Source organism: Tarenaya hassleriana, unplaced genomic scaffold (genome assembly GCF_000463585.1).
Source record: "Tarenaya hassleriana unplaced genomic scaffold, ASM46358v1 Cleome79, whole genome shotgun sequence".
NCBI classification, from domain to species: domain Eukaryota; kingdom Viridiplantae; phylum Streptophyta; class Magnoliopsida; order Brassicales; family Cleomaceae; genus Tarenaya; species Tarenaya hassleriana.
Genome location: NW_010970398.1, coordinates 345,929 through 369,022, shown reverse-complemented (window position 1 = coordinate 369,022; position 23,094 = coordinate 345,929). Strand labels below are relative to the sequence as shown.

General features: G+C 36.5%; 6 protein-coding genes and 1 pseudogene across 10 annotated transcripts; 6 read left to right on the top strand and 1 right to left on the bottom strand.

Moving 5' to 3' along the window:
- Window positions 1–1,932: 1,932 nt before the first annotated feature.
- On the top strand, window positions 1,933–3,963 carry LOC104801955 (glycosyltransferase family 92 protein Os08g0121900). The gene has a single exon (XM_010525339.2). The coding sequence runs from the start codon at window positions 2,116–2,118 to the stop codon at window positions 3,943–3,945; it is 1,830 nt and encodes a 609-aa protein (XP_010523641.1). The 5' UTR covers window positions 1,933–2,115; the 3' UTR covers window positions 3,946–3,963.
- On the top strand, window positions 3,951–5,324 carry LOC104801952. Its single transcript, XM_010525338.2, has 3 exons — window positions 3,951–3,966; window positions 4,177–4,436; window positions 4,889–5,324. Exons 2-3 carry the CDS (start codon window positions 4,202–4,204, stop codon window positions 5,158–5,160), a joined length of 507 nt encoding a protein of 168 aa, XP_010523640.1. The 5' UTR covers window positions 3,951–3,966; window positions 4,177–4,201; the 3' UTR covers window positions 5,161–5,324.
- On the bottom strand, window positions 5,228–7,880 carry LOC104801953 (annotated as a pseudogene).
- Window positions 7,881–7,936: 56 nt separating this feature from the next.
- LOC104801951 (agamous-like MADS-box protein AGL103) lies at window positions 7,937–8,867 on the top strand. The gene has a single exon (XM_010525337.2). It carries the CDS (start codon window positions 7,949–7,951, stop codon window positions 8,651–8,653), a length of 705 nt encoding a protein of 234 aa, XP_010523639.1. The 5' UTR covers window positions 7,937–7,948; the 3' UTR covers window positions 8,654–8,867.
- Window positions 8,868–9,110: 243 nt separating this feature from the next.
- Window positions 9,111–11,076, top strand: LOC104801950 (putative pentatricopeptide repeat-containing protein At5g43820). 3 transcript variants are annotated; one of them, XM_019201128.1, is made up of 2 exons: window positions 9,111–9,279; window positions 9,652–11,076. In XM_019201128.1, the coding sequence occupies exon 2, from the start codon at window positions 9,730–9,732 to the stop codon at window positions 10,753–10,755; it is 1,026 nt and encodes a 341-aa protein (XP_019056673.1). In that variant the 5' UTR covers window positions 9,111–9,279; window positions 9,652–9,729; the 3' UTR covers window positions 10,756–11,076. The 3 variants fall into 3 exon arrangements, with proteins under 3 accessions (XP_019056673.1, XP_019056672.1, XP_019056671.1); XM_019201127.1 differs by having other exon boundaries at window positions 9,111–9,354; XM_019201126.1 differs by having other exon boundaries at window positions 9,111–9,507.
- A 375-nt stretch (window positions 11,077–11,451) lies between these two features.
- Window positions 11,452–12,316, top strand: LOC104801949 (agamous-like MADS-box protein AGL103). The gene has a single exon (XM_010525336.2). The coding sequence runs from the start codon at window positions 11,481–11,483 to the stop codon at window positions 12,174–12,176; it is 696 nt and encodes a 231-aa protein (XP_010523638.1). The 5' UTR covers window positions 11,452–11,480; the 3' UTR covers window positions 12,177–12,316.
- A 509-nt stretch (window positions 12,317–12,825) lies between these two features.
- LOC104801948 (putative pentatricopeptide repeat-containing protein At5g43820) lies at window positions 12,826–16,969 on the top strand. 3 transcript variants are annotated; one of them, XM_010525335.2, is made up of 4 exons: window positions 12,826–13,019; window positions 13,513–13,599; window positions 13,731–13,808; window positions 14,388–16,969. In XM_010525335.2, the coding sequence occupies exon 4, from the start codon at window positions 14,458–14,460 to the stop codon at window positions 16,138–16,140; it is 1,683 nt and encodes a 560-aa protein (XP_010523637.1). In that variant the 5' UTR covers window positions 12,826–13,019; window positions 13,513–13,599; window positions 13,731–13,808; window positions 14,388–14,457; the 3' UTR covers window positions 16,141–16,969. The 3 variants fall into 3 exon arrangements, with proteins under 3 accessions (XP_010523637.1, XP_019056676.1, XP_010523636.1); XM_019201131.1 differs by lacking the exon at window positions 13,731–13,808 and having other exon boundaries at window positions 14,436–16,969; XM_010525334.2 differs by lacking the exon at window positions 13,731–13,808.
- Window positions 16,970–23,094: the final 6,125 nt, after the last annotated feature.

Below are 23,094 nucleotides of genomic sequence, written 5' to 3'. Positions count from 1 at the left end.
AATTTGAAAATTTGGTTAAAGTTTAATATTTAATATGTGAATCTCCCTAAAATAAATAGTAAATGCCCTGAAATCTCCATTCCTAAAAACTAGGGGTGGGCAAAAATACCCGGATTTCGAGTACCCGACCCGACCCGAGGGTGGGGTATCCAAAAATTCGGGTATCCGAGCGAATGAGACATGAGATCGGGTATTGGTATTAGAATACCCGAATTTTCGGGTTCGGGTTCGGGTAATGGTTATTATCTCACGGGTACCCTCGGGTACCCGGATAATAAAAAAATATGTTTTAAAATTTAGATTTTTTATTAGATTTTATGTTATTTTATTTAATATTAATGATTATATAGATATTATTGGGATATAACTTTGATGTATTTTTTTAAAATAAAGTTATTTTAGATATAAATACAATTTAAATTTATTTTGAATGATTTTGTGTATGTATATATATATAAATATATTTAAAAATAATAATTGAAAAAATTACAAATATTCGGGTTCGGGTACTCTCGGGTACCCGGAAATTATCTTACGGGTTTTCGAATTCGGGTACTCGATTTTATGGGTATGAGATCGGGTAATAAAACATGTAACCCGAGATGTTCGGGTTCGGGTTCGGGTACCCTCAAATTTCCGGGTACCCGACCCGTGCCCACCCCTACTAAAAACCGCGGAGGAAAAGTTTAAATGACTTCATTTAATTGGAACTGCTAAGGTTATTTTTGTTTGAAATTAAAATTTTAATCTACAAATTGTGGGGAAATAGAATTGAAATGAAATCTTCATTTTTAGACTCGTCAGAGGTTAGATGATTAGAGATTAGAATGAGTAAAGTACATATTCAGCATTTGTAAAAATATATTGTTTTGGGTTCAATGGCGAAATTAATTGAAGTCTCGTTGGAGATTGTGCGGAAAGATCAAGGGTGATACGATATTATTGATGGATATTAGTAAAATATAAAAATAGGACTTGAGTGATTATTTAGTTGACATTTATTTTTATATATAGAAAAACATTCGGTTTATTTTTATTATATTCTCGATAAAAAAAAATGATATTTTTCTTTATTTTTATAAACTTTATCATAAATAGTCAATAAAATAAGTTTACTACTTGTTTCAATTATAAAAACAATATTCATTGTGATCAAAATTTCTAGGATTTTAGATCTATATACAAGATAAATCTATAATCATAATAAAAGTATTAAATATTATGAAACAGTATAAATATTTCATTTGAAATTTTATTTTTGATATAATTTTATTAAAAATATGAATATTTTAATTATTATGTTGAATACGAATAAGTATTTTACTTTTACAGGTAAATTATAAAACAAAATTCAGTTATTATTTTATATTATTATTATTATTATTTTAAAATTCTAAGTAATCGGGGTACCAATTAGAAAATGTTTTGGTATCTACGTATGTATTTTTAATAATTCTTATATTTTTTTTATATAGTTTTATTTCTTACTTAAAATAAAATATGAAAATGTATTTCAGAAGGAAAATGAAGATAGATGGAAAATGAAATTTGACTTGTGTCGTTTTCTCGTTTACAAAATTTCTACCCAATATTCTATAATTTATTTTTTCGTTTTTAGGATATTTTGAAAACATTAAAGGAGAAAAATTTATTTGTAAAAAATAATCTCAACGAAATTCAGATAAGATGTAAAAAAGATTTTTTTTTTGGTCAAAGATGTTATAAGATTTGGGATATATACAAAGATCACGGACGAAATTTAATAACTAACTTTTTACCGACTACATTAACAAATGATTCGGAACAAAACGAACAAGTGATTGGACTTAGATATACAAAATATATAACATGATATATGAAAAATTCTATACAATATATATATACACACATATTGGATAGAAGAAGAATAATAATAATAGTGTATTCTCTATTCCTATAATTCCGTTCTTTATTTGTAAATGAAATGAACCAGATTACAACTTTTGATTTCTTCATTTCCGGATTTTGAATGCGTTTCGTAAAGTCTGAAATTTAAAACAAAAAATAGAGAGAAATATTCATGGCGTCTGCATTTTGCAGTTATAAAACAGCGTCCTTTTGGCTACGTGATCAACAATGGCACCTTCTTTCAAACTCGCTTCGCTCTCTTCCAATAATCGATCATTGCCCAAATCCGTTTCTCCCACCACCGGAGACGACAAATCTACGTCGAATCCCTTAGATTTTCCGGCGAGTTTCATCGAATCGGCGCGTTGCAGAGCTCCGAAGACGCTCTTCTTGATCCTCGTTTCTCTCTCCGCCTTCGGATTCTTCTCTCTCTATTGTTCTCCAAACGCGATCTCACACGTCGCCTTCATCGCCAATCGACCCGCCGAATTTGGTCTCGTCAATTACGCGACTCGCGATACAGGGACCGATCCCGACGACTCCATTCCGCCGAGTCACCATCATAATCAACACCATTCGATTGTCTCTCTCGCGACTTCGGGCCGCCGGATCAGGTCCGACGCCGTTCTGTGGCCGGGATGGGAGATTCTGGTGATCGTTTCGCCGGAGGAGAAGGTTATGCCGCCGATTCCGGCGGAGAATTACACCTGCGTTTACCCTAACGGCGAGAATCCTCCGGCTAGATTCACGGCGGTACTGCCGTTCATGAACCGTACGGTTTTCCGGTGTAGCCTCCCCGGAATCTACCGCCACCATCATCCGATCCCGACGCCGATCCTTGCTTCGTCACCGTCGTTCAACCTCCCGTCGGAGACGCAGTGGTTGGATCTCCCGCTCTGGAATTTCGTCGTATTCGAAGCGATCTCCACGGAAACCGACGTCGTCGTTCTCGTCAAGGGGCCAAATCGTGGACTCGGATCGAACAAACCGCCAGAGACTTACAGGTGCGTGTTCGGCAAAGATTCGAAAACCCTAGCCGCAGCGAGAACCGCCGTGACGAGCTCCGTGCAGGAGGTTTTCCGTTGTTCTCACCCGAACCGAACGTTCGAAATGCCGGTGAAAATCTCTCTTGAATCCGCGACGGCGACGGTGAAGAACGTACCTTCGGTAGCGTATTATACTCCACCGAGGCGTACGATAGCGGAGACGCGTGGCAAGTCACTATTGTGCGCCACAACGATGGTGTACAACGTGGCGAAGTTCCTGAGGGAGTGGGTGATGTACCACGCGAGGATTGGAATACAGAGGTTCATCATATACGACAACGAGAGCGATGACGACATAAACGATGTCGTTCAAGGTCTCAACCACGACGGATACGACGTCGTAAAGGTTCTTTGGATTTGGCCCAAGACTCAGGAGGCTGGGTTCTCCCACTCCGCGGTGTACGGTAACCAATCATGCACCTGGATGATGTACCTCGACGTGGACGAGTTCCTATTCTCCCCCATGTGGCGGAATCAATCTCGACCGTCGGATCGTCTGATCAGATCGCTCCTCCCTGGGCGTGGGATCGGCCAGGTGTCGTTCAAATCCTACGAGTTTGGGCCCTCTAACCAGACCGTGAACCCTCCACATGGCGTCACTCAGGGTTACACGTGTCGACGTGTGGAGGAGCAACGACACAAGTCTATAGTGAGGCTAGACGCAGTAGATCACTCCCTCTACACGGCGATCCACCACTTCGGGCTCAACAACGGATCACGATGGCGCGTGATGGAGACGACCGTCGCCGCCGTGAACCACTACAAGTACCAAGCGTGGGAAGAGTTCAAGTCGAAATTCCGGCGACGGGTGTCAGCCTACGTGGTCGACTGGACGCGGGTTTCGAATCCGAAGTCTAGGGATCGGACGCCCGGTTTGGGCTTTAGGCCCATTGAGCCGAAGGGATGGGCCAACAAGTTTTGTGAAGTGAAGGATGATAGGTTGAGGAAGCTGACCCGGAAATGGTTCGGCTATCCAGAGGGAAACGGCTACAGAATGGCGTGGCAAATATGAGATTCTGTAGAGAGATGAGGGGTAATTGTGTAATTACGGGAGTTCGATATTTTTTTTTTGCGCTCTTGTAAAGAAAATTGAAATTTTGGGAAGGATAGAAAGATATTTTTAAAATAATGTGCGAATTCAGAAGATCTTATTGTTAGGTGTATAACGTTCGGTTGCAGTAATAAACAGAAAATTCAACGTCGAATTATTTATTTATTTTATATTTTATATTTTTTCCTCCAGATATTGAAGACATGAAGAGCTGAAGATGATTAGGTTACACTTTGTTCCTCTGCAGAATCTGATAGTGACGAAGGAGTTCGGACATGGCGGATTCATTACAAGAACCAAACAACATCTCATGGGCGTTGTTAGAGCTTCTGAGAGAGATTCAGCAGAGAAGTTCCAAGTCGACATAGACAAAGCCAAAGCAGCTCTTGAACAGCTGGACCAGCAAATTCAATCTCTTTCCAATCAACAACCCTCCTCTCCCAAAATCAAGGGTCTCTCTCTCTCTCTCTGGAAGATGTTTCTGGTTGCTCGAATTAAATTTTGCTTGAGTTGATTGATTCACTGCAGGTTTAGATCCTAGACGTAGAGGAGCATTGCTGTTTAGGGATTTGAAGCGAGGTTAGGGGAGTAATTATGAAATCATCGAGTCTTTATAAGAATAACCGCGGGAGAATAGTGAAAGTTTCAGATTCAACAGCTTACAGATGAAGTTATTGGAAGCAAAAGGGATCAAGTCTAAGTAGGTTCCGTTAAGGATTGGAGAATTCAGCAGGGCCATAACGTGTTCATATCACCTGCTGCAGTTTATGGTTTTGGACTTTGAAAGTTAGATTATGTTGTTGTTTTCCAAGAAAAAGTCGGAGTTTGATTAGCGGATTTAAAGATAAACTCGGTGGTGAATTTCGGTAGCACTCTGTAATGTTCTGGACTTCTTTTGTTGCAGCGTCTGATGTTAAGTTCAGGACTGATCCGAGAATCCCCGAAGAACCATTTGAGATCTCCGAGTCATTCTTGGCGGCTTCGGCTTTTGTCCTCTTGGCTTTCACCATCCTCTACAATGTCTTATTCTACGCAGTGATAAAGCCATCCATAGATGGACCGGAACCAGCTCCCGCTTCTCTTGAAGGCAGAGCTCCCATCTCTGATCCCGCGTTTCTGCGTTTTTCTCCATCACCGATACCCGAAAACGTCTTGCAAAGTTCAGACAACGAGTAGGATCTTCTTGTTTCTAAAGAGAGCGATGAGTGCATCTATTCGGTTGTTCTTTTCAAATGTAATATTGTTCTTCGTTTTAAGGGTTTCTTCGATTTGAAGGCAAACGCCCCAACAAGAGAAAACCAATGTGTATATATGCTCTAATCAGAACAGCGTGTTCTTCTCTTCCGGATATACAATCAAATTCGACAAAATGTGATTTGATTGCACATACACAAGTTAATAATAATAATGACGAGTCGTAACAGTGGAGAAGGTGGATCAGTATTTTTGTGGCCTAAGCCCCTCGGAACTCAGAGAAAGCATCTAGGAGTATATCACCTAAACGCCAAGAATACAGATGAGGGATCCTAGAACGGAACATGCACCATCTCGAGGTCGTTGTGGTTGTCTTTCGCAGAGGGCGATGAAGATGATAATGCAAGCAGTATTTGTTAAACGTTACCTTGACATGGTACCTCCTCTGGAGTTCTTGGCGGAACAAGCCAGAGTAGATACCACACATCCACCAAGCAAAGAACAGACCTTCGCATATCACAACTGTTGTTTGAGGGTCCAATTCGGTCGCTGCCGCGATTGCCATACTGCCCTCGACGCATATGGCATGGCATACAATGGTTGCGTCCAAGGAATCTCTTCTCTCAATGATTCTATGTTACGCCTAAACAAGAACACATGGGCAAAAGAGTCCGGTCCAGCCTGCACCCCAGAAACAAATGTAAAATCGTGCGAATGTAATTCCCTTTGGCAGTTATCTACTTGAATCTCTCTGAACTGAAAGTCCATGAAAAAACGCTTTAATTAGAGATGTTCTGTCCGTGTATATCTAAGGAGAACATGAAATGCAAGTAATATTGTGTCAAATCTCCATGATTCTCTATCAACAATCTTCATGAGTAACCTGTTGATTCCAGGACATGATCACAGATAAACTAAACGTTTCTAAAGCCATTAGCCTCAGCATGGCCTCTGACCAAACGACCAGCAGAACATTCAAAAGGGAAGAAACTGAATGTCAGGCATGATCTGGGTTTAAATTTACCCAAACTGCCCAAGAATGAAACATTATGCACCTGGAAAAGGAAACACAGATCTTCTGGGCAGCTGATCCCACAATACAGGGCCAGCAAGAGCGGCTCTGAACAACTTACCTGCTGCTGCAAGTCTCATGAATACACTTAGAATAAATTAAGTAGCATATGCAATATGAAGATCAAGGTTTGTTAGAGCTCACAAAAAGGAAATCTCTAGAAACCCTGCTCTACTCGTTCTTCCAAGCATACAAAATCAATGAGAAACCAAAACTTTGAGATTTGGTGTCTATCAGGCTGTGTGAGAAAGACCAGGCCTTCTCAGCATATTGACATGTCCTGAACATTAACACAGCATTTCCTGCCAATGGGATCCCGAAGAGCCAACCGTGAACATCCCATAGAGCTTCCACAGCCATTCTATCGATAATTATCGGGTCGTTACCACAGAACTTCACTTAAGACGCTTCACCTGCATCATGGTTTTTCCATTCACACGAACAATGAGGCAAGGATCACTGACACTGGTGTCACATTCAATCACCAGATCATGCATTTTACCGTAACCAGAAAACTGAGCCTTCGCTGCAAACACTCTCTTACCAAATACATGCTCTTTCTTGGCCACGAACAATGCACTTGAAGATGAAGGTGTGGCATTCGTCTTCTTGAAAGCTTCCTTATTCATATCATCCAGAAGGAGGATCATTTCTTTGTCCACAACAACGCCCACATAGAAACCTGCCAAGGGTTCAGGTCCGGATCCGAATTTCGCATATGAGAGACCCCAAAAGATATCGACTTTACAGGAATATGCCTCTAGACCCTTTTCATTTTGTGAACAACCACGGCTTAATCTCGACTTTACACAGACTTTGGTTACAAGAATCATCAACTCCCACTGTCAAGCCTTGACCAATCAGATTCTCCGTCTCTGTGACTGTGATCAAGCAAGTTCTGCCACAAATGCGACACTGGTAGATGCAAGTAACCAAATTCTGGGCGTTTTTACCGGCATTCGAAGACAAAGAATCTGCAACTTGAACACCATTTTCAGCAAAACAAGAAGGAAAATCCCTCATTCCTGAAACTTTGAATTCCAGCCTCTCTCCGGCTTTTCGACAAACACCTGGTGGTCAACTGCTCAACCCCACCGCAGATTTGCCTCAGACAGTGACATAAATAGTAACGGACCTGTAAGAGAATAAGATAACCAGAGATATTGTAGAATTTACCAGAAACTGACGAATTTCATCCAAGCAGGGGAAAACCCGACTCAGAATTGCTCCGGAATCTTCAAAATCTCAAAAGAGTTGATCTGGGTTTTCTCAATTCGATCCGTGTTCAACAGGGAAATCCATTAACCAATATTTTTTTTTGGAGAGAGAGAGGTTCAAAGCAACCTCGTCTTCCAACTCCCAACTCGCGTTCCACAACCGATCCATCTCTCGTTTTCCAGAACTCCGAAAAAAACTGGGAAGATTTGTTCGATCGCTTGCACTCCACTCCACGAAAGTCATTGATTTCCAGAGGTCGAATTTCATCAATCTTGCTAATTATCCCAAATTCCTTTCACTCATACATCTTATCTTGAATGCATTTCTATTCAGAGTTTTTCGAATTTTAAAAAACATGGCAAAAAAACCAGCTGGTTTTTCAAAATTTGATGCAAGGAAACGAAATGGAAACAAAAACAGCTGTCATTAGCGCTAACGGTAATATTAGTACTTAAATATACTCATCGTTTGCGATCAACAATGGCGAGCAAGAAACCCAGGTCCAAAGAATCCAAGGCAAAGGAGACGGCTTTTGCGAAGAGAGTTCAGACCCTTAAGAACAAAGCTAGAGAGCTCTCCGTTCTTTGCGATATCTCTGTCTGCTTCATCTGCTACGGTCCCGACGGCCAACTTTATCACTGGCCCGAGAATCCCGGAGATGTCCGTACGATCGCGACGAGTTACAGGGCGTTGAGCGAAGAGAATCGACGGAAACGCACTGTTGATTTGAACGCATTCCTGGCCTCTGAGAACAGCAAGACCGAACGCCCCAAGAAGAAACGGAGGCTTGCGTCGGAGGAACCTGTTTGTGACGAGGCATCGAACCAGCAGCACTCGCGTGAGGATCTTAGGGTTTTGCTGTCTCGGATTGACTCTAAATTGGAAGAATTTCATGGCAGATTGAGTCATAAGATGGTTCGAGGTGAACAGCCGAGAGGCTTCGAGGGTTTCAGTGGCAAGAAAGATACTGTATTTGTGGAACCGGAGGCGACTCCAATACTGGGAGAAGAAAACAGGGCTGAGATCGATGTTTTTGGAGGTTTGGCAGACTTGGATATGGGGTTTGAAGGATTCGGACATCAGAGTTCTTGTTTCGGCTTCGGTGATTGTCTGTTGGAGATGGATCCGACACTTTTTTGCCACGGATCCAGTTCTGCAGTTCGAACAAATTGCATGAGAGACTAGAAATTCTTGGATTCTTAGGGTTTTGGGTTTCCTCCTCGGGAATCAAAACTGTGTAAATTTCATGAACAGAGATGATTTGTTGGCATCATTCTCCCCATGACCTCTAATCCTTGTAGGTTTTTTTACGACTAATGTTTCTTTTACAAGTTGTTGTCTGTAACATGTTTCAGTAGAGAAAGCAAAGTCTTAACAATTTGTCATTTTCAGACAGAAATTCCCTCTTGTTTTGTCAATTTAGAAGTCTTCTTCCAATCTGAACTGTTTTCTGTGTTTACGTGTGACCCAATCGACGACTATCCCGAGTTCTCCGGAGAGAAAAGCAGGACAACACTTGGTCTTAATTTCAAGAATTCCAAAATGACCCCTAACGTTTCCAAAATTCCAAATTTATCCCCCAACGCTTTTTCATAAACCCCACGCCCTGGCCGAACCTTTATCGTCTCTCTGTTTCCTTCACGAGTCTGTCTTTCTCTTCATATTTAGCTTCGAAGATTAGGAATTTTTCCTCATGACTCGTGGTCTCTTCTTCATCGTGGCTTCCATGATTTGGCATTTTCATCGTCATCTCCTCCTCACAACTGCCTCCCTCCGCTTCACCCAAAGGATCTGATTTGGGCTTTTGCTCTGTTAGTCCTCTCCCAAGATTTTTTTTTCCTTTGCCTCTGGAAATGATTTTTGCTCGCTGGAATGCCCATTTCACGGTAATGGGTCAACTGCGTTTTGCAATAAGAAGGGTGGAACATCGCAAGAAAAGTGTTTGATGAAATGCTTGAATGAAATGACTTCTCTTTTGAATTTAAGGTTTAGTATTTTGTATGAGGAAGTTGTTGCAAACTGAGAAGTGGTTTCAATGTGTAAGCTGCCTCTTACAACACGTGAAACCTTAAGGGAATTAGTATTTTTCTCATTATAAGATCCCAAGAGTTGCATGAAACTTTGTATTTGTTTGAGAACGTAATATGTATGCGGCCAAATTCAACTTTTTGTTTTGGCTTCAGGTGATCCTCTCCGTGGCATGATGAGTTACTCTTTGATAGTTTGATGTCTTATTCGGGTTCTATCTGTTTTCTGGTCTGATGGCGACACCTATCCGTAGATTCCTTGGGTTTCATCTTTCGTCTGGTCCGATGAGGTATGACTTACCTCATCTCAGTTCTCTTTTCTCGCTTTACCGATTTTCGACGATGGACCTCCGATCAGCTTTCTCAGAACGGGAAGAATCATCAAATCATACTATCCTAGACGAACGATATGTTCTTGGGGAACTTTCAAACCTGCTTCCGATCTCATGTAAAACGTCAATAGCGACAACCTTGGAGAAGGACAGTAGTTCCAGGAATCAAGTAGCTATAAGAGCAGCTGATGCATTTTTGTCCCCAGAAGACAAACTCAGAGGTGTGTTTCTTCAGAATTTGAGAGGGAGAACAGCCGTAGAGAAGGCCTTAACCGATGTTGATATTAATTTAAGTATTGATATTGTGGCCAATGTTGTCAACAAAGGGAATCTGAGTGGTGAAGAAATGGTTACTTTCTTCAATTGGGCAATTCGTGAACATGGTATATCTAAAGATGTGGATATCTGTAATGTGATTCTAAGAGCGCTGGGAAGGAGAAAGTTTTTCTCACACACGATGGATCTGTTGCGGCGAATGGCATTCGAAGGGGTTAACCCCAACCTGCAGAGCTTAACTATTGTTATGGATTACTTTATCAGGGCTAATTACGTGCAGAGGGCACTGAAACTGTTTGAAGAATGTGAAGAGTTTGGGGTCCAATGTGATACCGAGCTTTTGAACAAACTCTTACGGTGTCTCTGTGAACGTTTGCAGACACACTTGAGATGTTTGAAGAGATGTTGTCACGTGGTATCGCTCCAACCACGGGGGTCACCACTTCTTTCCTTAAACCGCTATGTAGCTATGGTCCACCTCACGCTGCATTGGTTTTCTATCAAAAAGCAAGAAAAGCGGGTTGCAGCATATCGCAGAGCGCTTATAAACTGTTGCTTCGAGGCTATCGAGATTTGGGAAATGCGGGACATTGTTAAACGTGTGGGACGAGATGCAAGAGAGTGGTTATGCTTGCGATGTGCGAGTATATGAGTACATAGTTGATTGACTATGCAACATTGGGCATCTGGAAAACGCTGTCCTTGTGATGGAAGAGGCAATCCGAAAGGGATTTTGCCCGAACCGGCTTGTTTATAGCAGACTGAGCAACAAACTCATGGCTTCTAACAAAACAGAGATGGCCTATAAACTGTTTCTAAGTATTAAAGAGGCTCGAGGTCGGGAAAATGCCCGCAGATATTGGAGGTCGAACGGATGGCACTTTTAAGCTTAATGTTTCATCTTTTGTTGGTTTAAAGGGGTGGCATTTTCTTTCAGCAAGTTGATATTTTGAGACAGAAACAAGTTGAACAAAATCAGACCACGTAGTCACCGACAACCTCGGCTTCCAAATCCCAACTCCCAAAAAAACTGGGAAGATTCGTTCGATCGCTTGCACTCCACGAAAGTGATTATTGACTTCGAAAGGTCAAATTCCCTCTTGGATTTTGGCTCGAATTTCATCCATCTGGCTAATAATCCCAAATTCCTTTCTCCCAGACATCTTATCTGAATGAATTTCCATTCAGTGGTTTTTTAGGTTTTCAAAATATCTCAATTTCAAAATTTGATGAACGAATTTTAAAAAACCAGCTGGTTTTTGAAAATCTGATGCAAGGAAACGAAATGGAAACAAGAACAGCTGTCATTAGCGCTAACGGTAACATTAATAATTAAATACATCCGAAGCGAAATTGGGTCATCGTTTGCGATCAACAATGGCGAGCAAGAAACCCAGGTCCAAAGAATCCAAGGCAAAGGAGACGGCTTTTGCGAAGAGAGTTCAGACCCTTAAGAACAAAGCTAGAGAGCTCTCCGTTCTTTGCGATATCTCTGTCTGCTTCATCTGCTACGGTCCCGACGGCCAACTTTATCACTGGCCCGAGAATCCCGGAGATGTCCGTACGATCGCGACGAGTTACAGGGCGTTGAGCGAAGAGAATCGACGGAAACGCACTGTTGATTTGAACGCATTCCTGGCCTCTGAGAACAGCAAGACCGAACGCCCCAAGAAGAAACGGAGGCTTGCGTCGGAGGAACCTGTTTGTGACGAGGCATCGAACCAGCAGCACTCGCGTGAGGATCTTAGGGTTTTGCTGTCTCGGATTGACTCTAAATTGGAAGAATTTCATGGCAGATTGAGTCAGAAGATGGTTCGAGGTGAACAGCCGAGAGGCTTCGAGGGTTTCAGTGGCAAGAAAGATACTGTATTTGTGGAACCGGAGGCGACTCCAATACTGGGAGAAGAAAACAGGGCTGAGATCGATGTTTTTGGAGGTTTGGCAGATTTGGATATGGGGTTTGAAGGATTCGGACATCAGAGTTCTTGTTTCGGCTTCGGTGATTGTCTGTTGGAGATGGATCCGACACTTTTTGCCACGGATCCAGTTCTGCAGTTCGAACAAATTGCATGAGAGACTAGAAATTCTTGGATTCTTAGGGTTTTGGGTTTCCTCCTCGGGAATCAAAACTGTGTAAATTTCATGAACAGAGATGATTTGTTGGTATCATTCTCCCTATGACCTCTAATCCTTGTAGGTTTTTGGACGACTAATGTTTCTTTTACAAGCTGTTGTCTCTGTAACGTTTTTCATAAGAGAAAGCAAAGTCTTAACAATTTGTCAATTTCAGACAGAAATTCCCTCTTGTTTTGTTGAAACAACCAATGTAGATATCTTCTCTCTGTTTCCTTCAAGAGTCCGTCTTGCTCTTCATATTGGCTTTGAAGATTTAGAATTTCTCCTCATAACTCGTGGTCTCTTCTTCATCGTGGATCAGCTTAGTTCGAGGTTTTGACTATCCGATTAAACCGAATTAAGTTAAAAATTATCTTACTTAACTTGAGGTTAAGGTGGACATGTCGTTTCGATCCCAAAAAACTGAACTGATTAATACGGTATTTTTTTTCAATCCGAAATGTTCTAAATTTTCAAACAGTAACCTAATTTTCTGAAAGAAGAGAATTCAACTTTAAAAAATCCTAACAAAAAAAGAAGGTATTAAAAAAAAATATTTTTTTTAATAAAAATTGAAACGGAAACGAATCAAAACCGAACATGGATTGATTCCAAACAAACGCCCACCGCTGACTTTAGGTTAGATGTAATCTTTTCCCAGTTTCTCTTCTGTCGACATTCGACAAACTTCTCCTCCATCTCTGTAGGTCTCGAGCTCCACCCTGCCATTGCCGAAGCCAAGCTCTGCTTCTTCCCTCAAGCTCGAATCCTTCCTATCCGTCGCCGACGTTCGCTTCTGAGGTTTGCGTCGCCTCTCTCTCTCTGAATCTCGTCGTCGTCGTTCGTCTTCATTTCCCTCCTCTGTGATTTCGTCTTCTCCTTCTGTCGATCTCGTGCTCGTCGGCGGCGGCTCTCTCTGATTTCTGTCCTCTTTATGTGACTTAGTCTTGTCCATGTGCCGAATCCGATTGTTACTTGTGAGAATCGATAGTTAATCTGTGAGAGTATCTCAAGCGTTAATTACAGACATGGAAACATGGACAGGAAGCTCTGAGCATTGGATCATGTGATTACAGACAACATAATTGATGGCGTTTGTACAAATGTTGGAACGATTCTTTGTTTGTTATTGGCAGAATAGAGTAGGCTTTATACGTAACCTTTTTCGTCCATAAACATGTGCATAACTTGCAAAATTTCTCAGAACTCTTGTAGAGGAAATTGAAATTTTGGGAACGGTAAAAAGAAAATTCAACGTCAAATTATTTATTTATTTTATATTTTTTTCAACCAGATATTGGAGGCGTGGAGAACTGAAGATGATTAAGTTGCACTTTGTTCCTCTGGAATGATTTTTGCTCGCCGGAATACCCATTTCACGGTAAGTACAGTTTTGCAATTGAGCCCATGGAACAGCGCAAGTACAGTGTTTGATGAAATGCTTGAATGAAATGATTTCTCTTTGACTTTAAGGTTTAGGGTTTAGTTATTGGCTTTTAACAATTGGATCAGGTCTAGTATTTTGCATGGGGAAGTTGTTGCAAACTGAGAAATGATTTCAATGGGTCAAGAGGAGGAAGCTCTGGTTGTGTAAGCTGCCTTTGACAACACATGAAACCTGAAAGGAATTAGTATTTTTCTCATTATAAAATCTCTGAAGTTGCGTGAAACTTTGTATTTATCTGAGAACATAATGTGCATGAGACCAAATTTATGTTGGAAGGGTAGTATTGATTTTAAAAGAGGGAGAGGCATGCACAGATGTAAGAAAGAGGTTGTGTCAACAACTTGGCATGAGAGAATCAAATTTAGGAGGAGTGTTGGAAGGATAATCTTGATTAACTAGAAGGATTCAAAGTCAAGGATGGCATTTTCAAGAAGTTTGCAAGAGTTTGATTGTATTGAATTTGCATGGGAAATGAGGTTTAAATACTTATGTGGGTAGAATAGTACTTGAGAGTTCAGTGATGTGTAGGAGAAAAAACACAACAAATGCATGAGAAAAAAGAAAAAGAAAAAGAGCTGTGTATAGAGAATGAATAGAAGAAAAGATTCTGTGAGAATTACTTGAGAATTCGGGATCGGGAAATAGTTTTGGAGTTGCCATCTTACAAAGTTCTATTAAGAGCTAATAATTTAACCTTTTGGTTTCCTTTGGTTTGGCTTCAGGTGATTCTCTCTATGGCATGATGAGTTACTCTTTGATGTCTTATTCGGGTTCTATCTGTTTTCTGGTCTAATGCCGGCACCTACCTGTAGATTCCTTGGGTTTCATCTTTCGTCGGGTCCGATGAGGTATTACTTACCTCATCTCAGTTCTCTTTTCTCATTGTACCGATCTTCGACAATGGACCTCCGATCAGCTTTCTCAGAAAGGGAAGAATCATCAAATCATACTGTCCTGGATGAACGATATGTTCTTGGGGAACTTTCTAACCTGCTTCCGACATCACGTAAAACCTCAATAGCAACCTTAGAGAAGGATAGTAGTTCCAGGAATCAAGTAGCTATAAGAGCAGCTGATGCATTTTTGTCCCCAGAAGACAAACTTAGAGGTGTGTTTCTTCAGAAATTGAAAGGGAAAGCAGCCATAGAGAAGGCCTTAACCGATGTTGGTATTGATTTGAGTATTGATATTGTGGCCAATGTTGTCAACAGAGGGAATCTGAGTGGTGAAGAAATGGTAACTTTCTTCAATTGGGCAATTCGTGAACATGGTGTACCTAAAGATGTGGATATCTGTAATGTGATTCTAAGAGCGCTGGGAAGGAGAAAGTTTTTCTCACACATGATGGATCTGTTGTGGGGAATGGCATTCGAAAGGGTTAACCCCAACCTGCAGAGCGTAACTATCGTTATGGATTACTTTATCAGGGCTAATTACGTGCAAAGGGCACTGAAACTGTTTGAAGAAAGTGAAGAGTTTGGGGTCCAATGTAATACCGAGCTTTTGAACAAACTCTTACGGTGTCTCTGTGAACGTTTGCACGTCGGTTCTGCAAACACGTCGTTCAATTCAAAGAAAGGGAAGATACCATTCGATAACTCGACTTATAACACTCTGATCAGTGGGTGGTCGAAGCTTGGTGATATTGAGCAAATGGAGAAGATTTTGAGGGAGATGGTGGAGGCTGGACTCAATCCCGACTGTTTGACATTCAGCCACCTTATCGAAGGGTTAGGGAGAGCTGGTAGAATGGACGATGCTGTTGAGATCTTTGATCACATTAAAGAAAAGGGTATTGTTCCCAACACAAGTGTGTACAACGCCATGATCTCTAATTTCATTTCTTCTCGAGATTTCGATGAATCAATGAGGTATTACAAAAGGATGTTGGATAATGGGTGTGAGCCAGACTTGGATACCTACACCAAGCTTATTTTGGGGTTCATCAAAGCCCGAAGAGTTGCAGACACGCTTGAGATGTTTGAAGAGATGTTATCACGTGGTATCGCTCCCACCACAGGGGTCATCACTTCTTTCCTTAAACCGCTATGTAGCTATGGTCCACCACACGCTGCATTGGTTATCTATCAGAAAGCAAGAAAAGCGGGTTGCAGAATATCGCAGAGCGCTTATAAGCTGTTGCTTCAGAGACTATCGAGATTTGGGAAATGCGGGACATTGTTAAACGTGTGGGACGAGATGCAAGAGAGCGGTTATGCTTGCGATGTGGAAGTATATGAGTACATTGTTGATGGTTTATGCAACATTGGGCATCTGGAAAACGCTGTGCTTGTGATGGAAGAGGCAATTCGAAAGGGATTTTGCCCGAACCGGCTTGTTTATAGCAGACTGAGCAACAAACTCATGGCTTCGAACAAAACTGAGATGGCTTATAAGCTGTTTCTAAAGATTAAAGAGGCTCGAGGTCGGGAAAATGCCCGCAGATATTGGCGGTCAAATGGATGGCATTTTTGAGCTTATAAGCTGTTTCATCTTTTGTTAGTTCAAAAGGGTGGCATTTTCGTTCAGCAAGTTGATATTTTGAGACAGGAACAAATTGAACAAAAGCAGACAAATTCTGAGTATGACAAGCTCTAGAGCATCTTGGGAATGTGACAAGATCCTTGAAGATGTCCGACTCTTCGTTGGTTATAGGAGAAACATCCGAGACAGAGAATAAGAATAAGTTTCTTGAGAACTGCTGGAACTGCCTTACCTCACTAGATTCACTCCTGCTGCTTCTTTCAGGATATAGCAACGTCAGAGGGATCTGAGCCAAAAAAGAATCATGGGTCTATTAAACGAATCCCACCAAGATTCGGACAGCTCTGAAGGGATAATATAGTTCTCGACGAAAGAGGAACACCAAGTCTTTATGGTCCAGGAATCCTGGACGGTACTCAGTCGTCCATACTGATGATCAAGAACAGGCTTGTGCAAGTTCAGAGGCATGCCAAAGTTGAACGGATCAATATGAACATAAAGCCCTTCCCTTGTTGTTGTCTCTCTTCTCCAGGCAACCTTCTGATAGATCTCTCGGGCACAGAGCATAAAACCAGAGAGTGTTCTCCATCTCTTTTTGTCTTGTCCTGACCCAATCTTTTCTTGTTGGTTTTAACAAATTCTCTCCAATTTTTTTCCATGGATAAATTGATCGTTTAGTATGAAAGAAAAGGACTCCCTAATTTGTTAACACCATATTCTAGGGTTTTGAACCAAACCATTTGGTTTTTTTTTATGTTAGTAATGGATTGGGTTAATCCAACCCATTAATTCATATAACCCAAATGGGTTGCATCCAAATGGGTTGGATTACCCATTTTGACAACTCTAGATGATGATGATGATTATAGTAATTGTGTACATATATATGGGTGTATATATAAATATAAGTGTGTTATATATATGGGAATATGTATTTTTCTATTTAAAACTTTTTTTTAAAAAAAAATTATTCTCTTAAACTTTTTTGTAATGGTTGATATGGCTTTTTGGTGATAAGGTGCCACCGTGTTGTAAAACATAGATCTTCCGACATAATAAAAAAAACTATTACGAGATTAATGTAATTAAACTTCGTGTAGTAATTTGAGAAAATTAGTATATTTTTTAAGAGATTACAAATTTATATATTTTATTAATAAATTATTTTCCAATAAGAAAAATTTTATAAATTTTTAGGTTTTGAATTGATTCTAATTTTCTGTACAAACGAATTATTTAGTCAAGTTAGAGAGTCGTTGCGGTGGATATTTCCAGTTAGATTGTTAAAGATTTTATTGATGGATTGATAAAATATTTTTTTAAAGTATATATTAAATATTCAATTGAGAGAGATTAAAATATATGTACTATTAAAGAATTGATTTTAAATAGGTGTAATGTTTTGATAAAAAGACAAATAATTTTAAATTTTAAAAAGGGACATTATCAAATACCCTGCTTTACTATTTTAATATCAACATTTATTCTTTTCCAACCATGATCCATATGATAAAAAAATATAGTCTGATCACATGCTTATTTTATTGATAATAACGTATAATTTATAATGTTTTTATCAATTAATGAAAGAAAAATCGTATATAAATATCTGAACTTTTACAAAAATCCCACATAAATACCCGAACTATAAACTTTTCATATGAATATCTGAACCTTTCTAAAATCCTATATAAATACCTACACTTCAGAAAAACTCCCAAATAAACCTAAACTATATTAATAATATCACCTATTTTTATTTGAAAATTACTTGAAATTTGTATTTATTTGGATTTTTTTTTAAAATCTAGGTATTTATATAGGATTTTTAAAAGTTCAGGTATTTACATAAAAATCTTATAGTTCAGGTATTTATATAAGATTTTTGTAAAAGTTGAAGTATTTATATGTTAATTTTCCAATAATTAATGAGATATATAAGGAAAGAACATAATAAATTAATGTGATCGCCATAAATTTAACGTTATGATCAATATGATCAATATATATCTAATCATATGGATGATAGGATCACACTATATCATATATTGTAGTCAAAATAATAAAAAAAAATATTTTTGATATAATGATTTAAAAATAGGCATCTAAAAAATTAGGTAATAACCGCGCATATCGCGCGGACTACAAATACTTAATGATTTTTAAAATTTATTATTATTTTTAAAATAAAATATATTATATTTTTTTTTTAATTTATAAATCAAAATGATAGATATTTTTTTGAAAATATCAAAATAACGATATAAATCATTTTTAAAAGGAATTGTGAATATCGTCTATATTTATATTTTTATAGGTTATAAGTAAAATTAAGAGTTGAAATGTGAAATATTAGAATAATATTTTTAGAAATTTTATGGCTCGATTAAAGAGTTTTATTTTTTTAAAATCGAGAGATATCCAAAGAAAGTGATAGTCGTGGAGTACGATAAATACAATTTAAATAATATTATAAATTAAGTTGGTATTACAAATCAAATAATAATATATTGAGTTTAATAATAATTCACAATAAAACCTTGGTATAATTTTTAAACTATATAATCTTAACAATATTGAAATTTTATAGATTTATATTTAATTTAGCCATATTAGTGAAATAAAATACTATTCCTATGACTCTTTTATTTGTCCTATTATATTCTATATTTATGTATTATTTTTTTACGGACTAAGATTTGGTCACTTTAATGTTAAAAAATTAAAAACTAAGACTATATAATATTTATGTGCTATATATATTTTATCATAATAATACTGATTCAACAACCCATATGAAATCAATCCACTTCTATTTTATCACAATAATATTAGTTCAATAAACCGTATGAAATTAATTCACTTCTAGTTTATGTTTTTGTGTGTAAAAAAATATTATCAGTCTCCAAATAATAAATAATAAAAAAACTTATATTATTTACATTATAGAAAATAATTTTATTTGGAAAGATGAGTTATCTTAATATTTTTTTTCACTCTGATAAAATATCTTACTAACCAAACAAAGATAAATAAAATAAAATGAATAAATATATTTCGATATTAATATAGAGGGAAAATAACATATAAATACCTGAACTTTTACAAAAATCTCATATAAATACCTGAACTATAAAACTTACATATAAATACCTGAAATTTTAAAAAATCCTATATAAATACCTAGACTTTAGAAAACTTTTCCAAATAAATATAAATTTCATGTATTTTTCAAATAAAAATAGGTGATATTATTAACGTATTTTGGGTCTATTTGAGAATTTTTCAGAAATCTAGATATTTATATAGGATTTTAGAAAAGTTTAGGTATTTATATAGAAATTTTATAGTTCAGATATTTATGTGGAATTTTGTGAAAGTTCAGGTATTTATATACGATTTTTCCTAATATAAATTATATAGCCGAATAAAAATTAATTTATATTATTAAATCAAAATAATTTTATTTAAAGTGTCAAAATAATATGATGATATTTTTTTTTCAAGAGGGTTTGTTAAACAACTTACGTGTTTATATTTTATGGGTTAAACTATAAAACTAACAATTGAAATGTGGAATATCCGAGCAATGTTTTATTAAATTTTATAACTCGATAAAAGAGATACCGACAAATTGAGCATTATATATTTTTTACAAAACTAATTATATGACTCTTTTATTTATTTCATTAAAGTATTTAATTTAGTTGTTATTATAATAATGATGTATTTAATTTAATTAATATTTTATAATAATATATTGGTATATATTAAATTTATATAATCTCATCAATATTTTAATAAACTCATATACATATGGTGTATGATTAAACTTGCATTATATCTACTAGAGTTGGACACGGATCGGGTACCCGCGTTTTTGGAGATATCCGTCTTTCGTTTTCGTCTTCGCGTGTTTTAGAGAAATGCTATCTATATTTCTATCTCACAATATTTGGGTACCCATCCAACGAGTATCCATAACTAAAAGACGGGTACCCGCGAATACCCATACTCGTATATAAAACATTAACCAATATAAAATTAAGCCAAATAATCACGGAAAACAAATTCTTATGTGGTCCAAGGAAATCAAAGATCCGTTTCCATGATTTCATCTATATCAAATCTTAATATCAGAATAGCTTATATTGTCATGATTCAATTCAGGTCCACCGACTTTAGTTTGAGTTCTTTCTCATTTTTGAATCTGATTGGAACAGTGGGGAAGTAGGAAGACTTTCTTGATTCAATGTTTCTAGAAAAATTTTCCAAAATACATAATGATTTGAAGTTGAATTCACCAAAACTTGAAAATCCAATATATAATTCTCAAGGAAAGTAGAAATAACCTAAGTATTTTGGTAATTATATTAAGAATATAAGGGTAAGTTTGTAATTTTTAATATATGCGGAACCTCGCGAGTACCTGTTATTTCAATATATGAAACCCGAATCCGAATCCGTATGACGAATGTTCCACTTTTTAATACTCGTTTTCGTCTTCGTTAGATGTCGAGTACCCGTTTTTCGGATACCCACAAGATCGGGTACCCGCATATCCGCGGGTAACGGGTTTAAATGCCCAGCCTAATATGTATCTTGTTTTGTGTCTAATTTCTTGGTGGACTTTGTTCTTTCTAACTTTCAAAAGATTAATGCTAAAATATAAAATTACATCAATCTCTATATAAATAAATTGAATATTTCGTTCTTAAAAGATTCCTAATCAAAACTATATAGAGATGTTGTTTTGAACAAACCATATTTATCTACTTGAAATATGAATAATATATAAAAATAAATCTATTCCATGACAATATAAAGATCTTTCATTATTTTGTAAAAAAAAATATATTAATAATAAGGGGATATTGCCAAAAAAATCATGTACTCTTCCCAGATCAACGAAAAAAATTTGAATTTTTTTGTTTACCAATTAAACCCTGTACTTGGTATCATTAACTGATAAAACCCCGAACTTTTTAAAAATTCACCAAAAACCCTGTGCATCTGCCAACTCCAACAAAAATGATGATGTGGTAATGACATGGCTTCCAAGTCATGCACACATCATCATAATTATGTCACATCATCATTTCAAACAAAATTTAAATTAGATAATTTATTTAAATATATATATATACACAAATTCACACACATATATATATATTAAATATAAAATTATTTATAACTAATAAAACACACACATATATATATATATATATTTACAATATATATATATTATTTATAATATATATATATATACTCATACTGTTTTTAATATATATTGTATATATATTAGTTATAATTATTTTATTTTAATATGCATATTAGTTGTATATATATATGTTGCATATATAACTAATATATATACATATATATATATATATATATATATTATTTTTAATAGATGTATTATATATATGTTAGTTATAATTTTTTTAATATGTATATTATGTATGTATATAAAATTAATTATAATTACTTTTATTTTAATATATATGTATTAGTTATAATATACATATATGTTATAGTTATGTGTATATGTGTTTTATTAATTACAAATAATTTTATTTTTAATATGTATATATATGTGAATTTATATGTATATATATTAATTTAAATAATTTATTTCATTTAAATTTTGTTTGAAATGATGATATGACATAATTATGATGATGTGTGTATGATTTGGAAGACATGTCATTGACACATCATCATTTTTGTTTGAGTTGGCAAACGCGAGGGATTTTCGGTGATTTTTTAAAAAGTTCGAGGATTTATTGGTTAATCACCAAGTACAGGATTTAATTGGTAAGTAAAAAAGTATAGAGTCGATTTAATAACAAATATTAGTGTATAAAATATTGATTACCAACGTTTTTTAATATATTAGTGTATAAAATATTGATTGACATCATTTTTTTTGTTGAAACGTTGAAATAAATTAATGTCATATATACATTGTGTGTGTATATATGTATAAGCATATGTATAGATATGCATGTGTATGCATATATATAATACATTTATATACTTCCTCATCCTTTTATGCTCTTTTCTTGTTTTTTTAAGGGAAAAAACCCTAAAAATTCTTAAACTTGTAATTTGGAGTAATATTAATTCTTAAATTTGTATAGGTGCATGTTAATTCCCAAACTTGCAAAATTGAACACGTTAAATCCTAAACTTGTTAAACGGTTCCATAATCGTCCATAACACTATTTGGTAAAAAAAGAGTTGACCGATCTAACGTGGCGCATGACGTGGCGAGCCAACTCAGAAAATTATCGCCACGTCACGCACCACGTCGGATCGATCAACTCGTTTTTTTGACCAAATAGTGCTACGGACGATTGTGGAACCGTTTAACAAGTTCAGGATTTAACGTGTTCAATTTTACAAGTTTGGGAATTAATATGCACCTCTACAAGTTTAGGAATTAATATTACTCCAAAATACAAGTTCATAAATTTTTAGGGTTTTTTCTCTAAAAAACTAAAAAGATAAGATAACGAATTACAAGAAGAGAAGTAGCCTAAGTAAGTAGTATTGCTACTGTGAACTGTAAAACCATGACATAGCCTGAATCATGTAAATATATATATATATAACGACTTTAGTTATATAATTTTAGGCCCAGATTTTAAAATCTTTTACAATAATTTCGAAATAGAGGAAACACAAACTTTTTTGAAGTTATAAAAATATGCAATATCACACAAGTACATTTTGTTATAATAACAATTATATTTTGTTATAGAGAAAATAATCTAATAGTGGTAGTTTTTCTATCAAATATTCAAAATCTAAATTGATTACGAATCGTTTTAGAAAAAAATATACTAAAAAGTATATTTGAAAAAATACATTTAATTTAGAAATATTCTTTTTAATATAATTTTTTTTAAAACCATTCATAATCAAATTAGAAATTAAAAA

Excerpts from the sequence above, each read along its gene's own strand:
- LOC104801955 (XM_010525339.2), top strand. The coding sequence starts at position 2,116 with ATGGCACCTTCTTTCAAACTCGCTTCGCTCTCTTCCAATAATCGATCA.
- LOC104801952 (XM_010525338.2), top strand. The coding sequence starts at position 4,202 with ATGATTAGGTTACACTTTGTTCCTCTGCAGAATCTGATAGTGACGAAG. Across the intron at positions 4,437-4,888 it reads CTCCTCTCCCAAAATCAAGG|CGTCTGATGTTAAGTTCAGG; the intron begins GTCTCTCTCTCT and ends CTTTTGTTGCAG.
- LOC104801951 (XM_010525337.2), top strand. The coding sequence starts at position 7,949 with ATGGCGAGCAAGAAACCCAGGTCCAAAGAATCCAAGGCAAAGGAGACG.
- LOC104801950 (XM_019201128.1), top strand. The coding sequence starts at position 9,730 with ATGGCGACACCTATCCGTAGATTCCTTGGGTTTCATCTTTCGTCTGGT.
- LOC104801949 (XM_010525336.2), top strand. The coding sequence starts at position 11,481 with ATGGCGAGCAAGAAACCCAGGTCCAAAGAATCCAAGGCAAAGGAGACG.
- LOC104801948 (XM_019201131.1), top strand. The coding sequence starts at position 14,458 with ATGCCGGCACCTACCTGTAGATTCCTTGGGTTTCATCTTTCGTCGGGT.